This window comes from Adelges cooleyi, unplaced genomic scaffold (assembly GCF_023614345.1).
Source record: "Adelges cooleyi isolate 19-005CV unplaced genomic scaffold, UGA_ACOO_1.1 ACOO_flye_CR_arks_rails_tigmint_CR_PRNA_25, whole genome shotgun sequence".
Classification (NCBI taxonomy): domain Eukaryota; kingdom Metazoa; phylum Arthropoda; class Insecta; order Hemiptera; family Adelgidae; genus Adelges; species Adelges cooleyi.
In genome coordinates this window covers 856,000-865,216 of record NW_026095915.1, presented here as the reverse complement: position 1 = coordinate 865,216, position 9,217 = coordinate 856,000, and the positions used below count along the sequence as shown (strand labels likewise).

At 28.5% G+C, this 9,217-nt stretch overlaps 1 protein-coding gene across 5 annotated transcripts; it reads right to left on the bottom strand.

Moving 5' to 3' along the window:
• On the bottom strand, positions 1 to 8,615 carry LOC126837524 (uncharacterized). Of its 5 annotated transcripts, none has more exons than XM_050571469.1 (9): positions 8,404 to 8,615; positions 8,201 to 8,327; positions 7,946 to 8,022; positions 7,643 to 7,865; positions 7,513 to 7,568; positions 7,184 to 7,346; positions 6,754 to 6,779; positions 666 to 834; positions 1 to 212 (listed from the first exon to the last, which is right to left on the bottom strand). In XM_050571469.1, the coding sequence occupies exons 1-9, from the start codon at positions 8,458 to 8,460 to the stop codon at positions 55 to 57; spliced, it is 1,056 nt and encodes a 351-aa protein (XP_050427426.1). In that variant the 5' UTR covers positions 8,461 to 8,615; the 3' UTR covers positions 1 to 54. The 5 variants fall into 5 exon arrangements, with proteins under 5 accessions (XP_050427426.1, XP_050427424.1, XP_050427425.1 ...); XM_050571467.1 differs by lacking the exon at positions 666 to 834 and adding an exon at positions 6,117 to 6,285 and having other exon boundaries at positions 6,754 to 6,824; positions 8,404 to 8,612; XM_050571468.1 differs by having other exon boundaries at positions 6,754 to 6,824; positions 8,404 to 8,610.
• Between the last annotated feature and the right edge of the window lie 602 nt (positions 8,616 to 9,217).

Sequence of the window (9,217 nt, the reverse complement as noted above, 5' to 3'; positions counted from 1 at the left end):
GTATGTAATACAATTAATATAACATTTAATTCTGTAAAAACACATTAATTTTGTTCAGCGTTCTTTTTTTACTATCCTCTTTCTCAGCGTTGTTACCTCATGCTCCTCCTTTTTAGAGTCCATTCGCTCATGCTCTGTCTTTTTAGCGTTCATTCGCTCATGCTGCGTAAATTCCATCCTACAGTACTCTGCAATGTTCAAATGTTGGTCTCCTAAAAATTACAATATTTTTAGTATAGAATTTTTATAAGTTAAGTTTTTTATTTGGTGTCTGCTCCAACATTTTGATTACTATAATATCATAATTATTGTTGAAACATCTTTCAACTTTGTATAATTGTGAACTCACTTCTTTTCCACCGCGTCTAAATCTTGAAAATGACTAAAAATGTGTTTTTTTTAATGAAGATACGCCTTTTTTTCTTTTAAAAATCGTTAGTATGATATTTTTGTATATCGTGATAAAATCATCGATTCAATAACCTTTGCTTATGTAGATATTAACCACGGCGGTTTCTCGGGATTTATTTTAGTAATACCAACTGTTAAAATATCTTTACATGTAAAAACGGTCTGAACCTACTCTATGCTCATTCCCCACTACGTATGGTAGTAATTTAATAAAGTTAACCACATTTTGTTAACGCTATAATTTGCAACATTACTATCGATATCGAAGTCTTCAAAGATAGAGTCAACGTCTTCGTCCTGGTAGTGACGTTCTTCAATTCCTTTTAGTTCTTCCTTATCGATTAAACCGTTTTTGTTGACGTCATATTTAGAGAAATTCCATAAAACATCTCTAACTGAATCGGTTGAATAAACGGGTCCATTCTGAAAAATTAAAAAAGAACATTTTTCGATTATGTATTGCACAAGAGAATGGTACCCATTGATCATATTTTGAAGTGTGATAACATGGTTTGTGCGAATGAAATATACCCTATGGGGCAAGTGCTATGATGTATTGAGTTTACCGAATTTCCATAGAAAAATAGCATATTATCTGTGGCAATTTTTCGGTAGATTTAATATTAGTATATGTATACATCTTTATTGTTTAGGTTTTTTTGATATTTTTTAAATAAATTATTAATAATTAGTTGAATTCATCGACACTAGCTTTCATTCGAGGAAAACAATACAATTGATAACATATGTGATGATTTTCTATAGAAATAACTGAGGCAGTTTAACAACAAAAAACTAAAAGCAATAAATAATCCTCATTGATCGATTATTGAGTGTACATCATTTAAGCTCAAAATTTGAACTTAATGGAAAAATTTCCTATAATTTACTTCTTTAATAAATGGGTGAGTGCGTTTTCAAAATGGCATATTAAAGAAAATAGTTAAAAAAAAAAAACAATAATACTTCTTGGTTGGCCTCTTTGTTGTATTCTGCTGAAACAAGCAACAGCTCTTTCAGTTGAAAAGGAGCCGTTCCTAAAATCAAATTAGAGTTACATTTTTCTTTAATTAAAAAATAGTCATAGAATCAGTCGGGAAACATTTTTTTTAACAAAAATAAAAAATAGAAAATATTTTGATTAAATTGCAATCATTTCGTTAATAATGAGTGAAAAATCACAAATGAAAACAGTAACATTAAAACTCTATAAATAAAAATGTAATTTGTTTGTTATTCATAGATGACAAATTATCTTAATTGATTTCAAAATTGATAAATCACATATTGAAAATAATATTGATAACGAATAATTCGAATCAAAAAACTAGTGTTGATAGATTTGTTCATTTAAAATAAGAATAAGTAAATGATAATATCAAAAATGTATTCTTACGTATGGAATCAAAAACCAAAAGGCCTTCGTGTTCTTGTTTAACTATTGATAAGTTTTGGAAAAACTTTTTATTTCAACAGGGTCAATGTAATCGCCAGCTATTTTGTGACTCTTATATAAATTGATGAGTTCCAGAATTCGTTTTTTGTTCAGACCTTTGCCCTATGTACAAGTATTTAAATCATGTAGATATTAGGTTTACTAATAGAATTATTTTTTTTTAACGCTACAATGCGCTAAAATTATAAAAAATATTTTTCTTAGACATGTTCAAACACCACGTCAGGCAAAATCATAGTTTTGTGTATTTTTTCGAGCCTTTAACGAAATCATATTCTTACTTTTGGTTTTACTTTCAAAAAGACCTCTAAGAATTTCGGGGCATTAGTTGTTTCACCTGTTAAAATTAATTTAAATTATCAACCTAAGAAAAATAATTAAAAGTTTCCTTAACTCAATTTAATACGGTACTCAATATATGTAGAACCGAGACTGCAATTGAATCTTGTATCAAAATAATAAAAATGTTATCTATTTCTTCAACTAATTTTTTTTCGACGTCTTGTTCTAGATTTAAAGCGCCAATGACGTTTTTTACTTCGTTGTAGTTAAGTAGTCCGCTGTGATCGTATTTTTTAAGCAAGCCCAAGTAAAGTTTTACTTCGTATGTCGATAAACTTTGTAGCTATGTAAAAAAACATGTATGGAAATAAGAAAATCCGATTAATTTGAAATTGTTCAATTATTTTTTTTATCGTTTTTACCTTCGGGTTGTCTTTAATCTTATCGTTACTGGCCAGAAATACCAAAAGGTCTTGTACTTTTTCAGCTCCATTCCTATCTATAGTTAAAAAGAAAAACGTTATAAGCAATTTTCAATCGAGCCAGCCAAGACGAGAGTGTAAAATTGAAAAATTGTTAAATACTGGAGGATATTGTTTTACAGTTTTTATGTTTAAGGGGAGAGGATAGGGGTAACACTTGATTACAACCGACACGTTTAAAACCTGTTCAAAAGGTACTTCATTACCTCTTTTGTGTTCAAAATCTAAATTATATTCCCTGCATAGTGCTGAGGTAATTAAGTCTATGCGGTTATTGTGTCTTTTGAATGTGTTTACAATGTTTTTGACTTGATCTTCATTGAGTCCCATGCTCTATAAAGTATTATAAGTACAATCATAATATTAAATAGTATTAACTATAGACATTTTTAGTATTATGTACTTTTACCTGTGTCGCGGTCATGAAGTATAATGTGCAGAGAATAACAGCACATTTTAAATGCATAATGGTTGTTTTTTTTTTCAAACCCCTTGTTGAACCAGAAGAAAATCTTTGATACAGAAGCCGGATGAACACTGAAATGCGATTCGACTCGAGGTAACTACGATGCGATTGATTAAAACAATACGAGTACAGATTTGAACAATTTGGTAGGTAATCGTTTTTCGTTTAATTTTATTTACATAATTTATACTTAACGATTGGTTTTACAGTTGTAAAAACAGGTGTAATCAACAAAAAGTACTGCTTATTTACTTATGTAAAATTAAACCGCAATATGGTGGTTCTATGTGGCAATATGTGGTATAACAAAAATAATTTTTATACACTATATTATTATTATGCAATTAAGTACATTTATTCAAAGATGAAAAAAGCCTTCTATAATTTGTATAGTCACCCAACTTGTACATACAAGTATTGTTATTTTTTGAATAATTAAAACGACAATAAAAAATATATAAATTGAAATATCTGTGTACACATATTATAAAAAAGTATGTTGTCAATCTGTGATTTATAGAAAATTATATTTGAAGGCAATGTCATAACAAAGTAGTGCAAATCTCAAACATAAAAAATGCCAGTACAGTGGGGATCGAGGTACGGTGCATAGAAATATTTAAGGGTCGCGGATTTATAAGAATTACTACAACTGAAAGTGATACAAATTTCTAAATGACCGTTTTGATAAAAAAGGAAATGGTAGAAATACAAGTGTCGATTAAAAACATTCTCCTAATAACAATAATGTCGTTGAAAATGGATTTTTATCATTAGGGTGAACAAGATTACCGTTGATCGTCCGTCTATAGCAAATTATTGCCATCATAATTAACTATAAAATGAAAATATTTTCAATTATCGGCTGACTGTTGGATTGTGTCACACAAAGCAACCTAGAAATTGACTACGGTCAAAATGGACAACTTTGGCAAAAAAATCTAAATAAAGAAAGAGATATTTTAACTAGTTGGTACTTTTGTTAGCTAGTTTGTTACCATTGTTTAAAATAATGGTCATTTGTTTGAAGTATTTCGTGTTGCTTAAAACACACTATATAGTATACATGTTGTAATAAGTATTTCAATTGAAAACAAAACACCATTTTGTATGTAGGCAGCCGCTGTTTCGACTTACACGTGTACACATGTTGCTATGAAACTATTTTTTGTTGAAACTATTCATAGCTTTTATTACTTGGTACGCTTTTGAAAAACTTGTTGTTCTAACAATAAGCCTTGGGTCCTATCAAACCTGATATATCTTAAGGAAAGAAAATAATATTTTAATAATAATCGTATAAAATAACACATAACCTAAAATATGTATTAGTTTTTAATTTCTTTCATATTATGCTTTGTATATAATCAGATTACAATTTGAAATAGTAAATTCTTTAAAAATAATACAATGAGTATAGGCTAAAAAATACAACTGCACATCATTCTAAAACCAATAAGTATACAGTACACATTACAGAAACAATAGGTTGATCTAGAAGCCTAACTAGATGACCCAGATGTAAACTATAGGTTTTATTTAATACCGACTGGCAAATAATCACACAATTTTTTTTAAGTAAAATATACTATTTGATAAAAACAGATTTTTCTTATTTTTCCTAATTCAGTATTATGGACAACTATTTTACTTTTTCAAACATTTTTTACACGATTTAAGGTGAGGAAAAATACCGTGAAACTATAAAACAATACCAAGAAGTCATTCCTTAAAACGAACAAAGTATTATTTTATATACTGTTATTGTATACTTTATACTTACAAATAATTGTATTCTTGAGATTTGTAACTAATAATCTAACTAATTCCTTAGGTAAGAAATAAATTATTATTAATATTAAAAACACAATTAATTTACATATGAGTTAGGAATGCACTGGAAAAGTATACATTTGATGTTTTGTTTAAGTTTAATTGGTGGATAATTTTTTTGCTTTTAGTTTATTTTGTTTGTTAAAATTTATATTTTATTGATTATGATAACAACAGTTGTTATAATTTTGACAGTTTATATTCATAGTGTTACTTTTTTTTAAATATTGTAAGATTGTTTTTAATTTTTAGTACCCATATTCTTATACCGTTTTCGAAAAACATGTTAACTTATGGTTTTTTGTTTTTTAGGAACTGTATGACTTGCAGGGCCCAGGATATATAATTATAATAATTTTGAAATAAAAACATCATTTTTACTATATTAAATAAAATGTTTAATTATTGTTTTATGAAATGATATAACATATTTGTAAAATTATACAGCTGCGAAAAAAATCTTAAAACGTCAAATTTAAAACTTATTACCCATAATTAAACCACTCCCAAAATATATTCAAATGCATAACAATTATTATATTATTTAATTCAGAAAAAAACACTTAATTTTTTTCAGGGTTCTGTCACTGCTGTCCTCCTTTTCAGCGTTGTATCTTCACGATCCGCTATTTCAGCATCTATTAACTCGTGCTCTGCCTTTTCAGCGTTCATTCGCTCATACTGCGTAAATTCCATCCTACAGTACTCTGCAATGTTCAAATGTTGGTCTCCTAAAAATTGCAATATTTTTAGTATAGTATTTTTATAAGTTAAGTTTTTTATTTGGTGTCTGCTCCGACATTTTGATTACTATAATATCATAACTATTGTTGAAACATCTTTCAACTTTGTGTAATTGTGAAATCACTTCTTTTCCACCGCGTCTAAATCTTGAAAATGACTAAAAATGTGTTTTTTTTAAATGAAGATACGCCTTTTATTCTTTTAAAAATCTTTAGTATGATATTTTTGTTTATCGTGAAAAAATCTTCGATTTAATAACCTTTGTTTTATGTAGATATTAACCACGGCGGTTTCTCGGGATTTATTTTAGTAATTCCAACTGTTAAAATATCTTTACATGTAAAAACGGTCTGAACCTACTCTATGCTCATTCCCCACTACGTATGGTAGTAACTTAATAAAGTTAACCACATTTTGTTAACGCTATAATTTGCAATATTACTATCGATATCGAAGTCTTCAAAGATAGAGTCAACGTCTTCGTCCTGGTAGTGACGTTCTTCAATTCCTTTTAGTTCTTCCTTATCGATTAAACCGTTTTGGTTGACGTCATATTTAGAGAAACTCCATAAAACATCTCTAACTGAATCGGTTGAATATACGGGTCCATTCTAAACAATTAAAAAAGTACCTCTTTCGATTATGTGTTGCACAAGAGAACGATACCCATTCGTCATATTTTGAAGTAGCATGGGCATATTATCTATGACAGAATTTTGGTAGATCCAATAATATTTTGTCTATGCATCTTTATTGTTTAGGTTTTTTTTGGTATTTTTTAAATAAGTTATTAAAAATCAGTTGAATCCATCGACACTCTAGCATTGATTCGAGGAAAACATTACAATTGATAACAAATGTGATGTTTATCTATAGAAATTACTGAGATAGGCTGACAACGAAAAACCTCTAACCAATTAACAATAATCATTGCTCGATTAATGTGTGTAAACTATAGTTTAAGCTCTAAATTATAATTTTTCGACTAAATGTGCTAAACTTTACTTCTAAAAAACGGATGGGTGCGTCTTCAAAATAGTATATTAAAGACAACAGTAAAAGAAAAAAATGTATATTACTTCTTCGTTGGCCTCTTTGTTGTATTCTGCTGAAACAAGCAACAGCTCTTTCAATTGAAAAGGAGCGGTTCCTATAATCAAATAAGACTTACATTTTTCTTTAATTAAAAAATATTCATAGAATCAGTCGGGAAACATTTTTTTCAACAAAAATAAAACATAGAAAATATTTTAATTAAATTACAATCATTTCGTTAATAATGAATAAAAAATCATAAATGAAAACAGTAACATTAAAACTCTATAAATAAAAATGTAATTTGTTTGTTATTTATAGATGACAAATTATCTAAATTGATTTCAAAATTGATAAATCACATATTGAAAATAATATTGATAACGAATAATTCGAATCAAAAAACTAGTCTTGATAAATTTGTTCATTAAAAATAAGAATAAGTAAATGATAATATCAAAAATGTATTCTTACGTATGGAATCAAAAACCAAAAGGCCTTCGTGTTCTTGTTTAACTATAGATAAGTTTTTGAAGAATTTTGCTATTTCAACAGGGTCAATGTAATCGCCAGCTATTTTGTGACCCTTATATAAATTGATGAGTTCCAGAATTAGTTTTTTGTCCAGACCTTTGCCCTATGTACAAGTATTTAAATCATGTAGATATTAGGTTCACTAATAGTTACTTTTTTTTTAAACGCTACAATACGCTAAAATTATAAAACATATTTTTCTTAGACATGTTCAAACACCATGTCAGGCCAAATCATAGTTATGTGCCTTAACGAAACCATATCCTTACTTTTGGTTTTACTTCCAAAAAGGCCTCCAAGAATTTCGGGGCGTTAATTGTTTCACCTATAAAGATTAATTTAAATTATCAACCTAAAAAAAATAATTCGAAAAGCTTCGTTAAGTCAATAATACGGTACTCGATATTAATAGAATCGAGTCAACTGAATCTCTGATTGAGGCATTAAATATGTATTTTATTTCGTCTACTAAATTTTTTTCGACGTCATCTTCTAGATTTAAAGCGTTAACAACTTTTTTTACTTCGTCGTGGTCAAGTAGTCCGCTATGGTCGAACCATTGGTCGTATTTGTTAAACAAGCCCACGAAAATTTTTACTTCGTATGACGATAAACTTTGAATCTTTGTAAAAAAACGTGTATGGAAAATAAGAAAATCAGATTAATTTGAAATTGTTCAATTTTTTTTTTTATCTGTCTTACCTTCGGGTTGTCATTAATCTTATCGTTACTGGCCAGAAATACCAAAAGGTCTTGTACTTTTCGAGCGGGACTCCTACCTACATTTAAAAATAAAATAGACAAAAATCATAAACAATTTTCAATCGAGCTGGCCAAAACGAGAGCGTTAAATTGAAAAATTGTTATACAGCATTATTTTACAGTTTTTGTGTATAAGTAAGGGGGGGGGGAGTTACGCTTAATTACAACCGAAACGTTTAAAAAATACTTCATTACCTCTTTTGTGTTCAAAAACTAAATTATATTCCCTGCATAGTGCTGAAGTGCTCAAGTCTGTACCGTTTCTGAACGTTTTGAATATTTTAACAATTTTTTTGACTTGATCTTTATTGAGTCCCATGCTCTATAAAGTATTATAAGTACAATCATAATATTAAATAGTATTAACTATAGACATTTTTATTATTATGTAGTTTTACCTGTGTCGCGGTCACGAAGTACAACGCGAAGAGAATAACAGCACATTTTAAATGCATAATGGCTGTTTTTGTTTTCAAACACTTTGTTGAACCAGAAGTAAGTCTTCGATGCCAAAGTCGGACGAACACTGAAATGCTATTCGACTCGAGGTAACTATGATGCTATTGATTAAAAAACAAGTAACAAACAAGTACAAAAACATAAGTGTAAAAATGAAAAATGTTGGTAGGTAGCCGTTTTTCGTTTTATTTTATTTACATAACGTATACTTAACGAGTGGTTTTCGGTACAACGGTACAGTTGTAAAAACTGTGTAATCAACAAAAGTTCTGCTTATTTATTTATTTAGCTTAAACCGCTATATAATTTTATTTACCAGAAATCGTCATAAAACCACTTAGCGAACGATGAGTGTTCATAAATCTTGATACTATAATATTATTTGTATACAAAAAAAAAAAAAAATTGTATACCTACACTGTGTTATTATGCAATTGGGTATGTTTATTCAAGGGGTGAGAAAAGTCTTCTATAATTTGTATAGTCACCAAACTTATCCACACAAGTATTGTCATTTTTTTAATATTCAAAACGACAGTAAAAAAAAAATTCTAAAATGTTAATGTGATTTTGATTTAAAAAAAATAATATTTGAAGGCAATGTCATAAAAGTGTGGTGCAAATTGCAAATATAAAAATGCCAGTACAGCAGGGGTTGAGGTACATAGAAATATTATAGGGTCATGGCTTTATATGAATTTTTACAACTGAATGTGATATCACTTTCAAAACGAACGTTTTGATGCGAAACTG

What these genes read in the sequence shown, in the direction of transcription:
- LOC126837524 (XM_050571467.1), bottom strand. Translation starts at nt 8,460, where the DNA reads ATGCATTTAAAATGTGCTGTTATTCTCTTCGCGTTGTACTTCGTGACC. An exon ending in AGATTAATGACAACCCGAAG is followed by an intron (nt 7,866 to 7,945) that starts GTAAGACAGATA and finishes TTTTTTACAAAG; the next exon opens with ATTCAAAGTTTATCGTCATA. An exon ending in TTTGGTTTTTGATTCCATAC is followed by an intron (nt 6,825 to 7,183) that starts GTAAGAATACAT and finishes ATTTGATTATAG; the next exon opens with GAACCGCTCCTTTTCAATTG.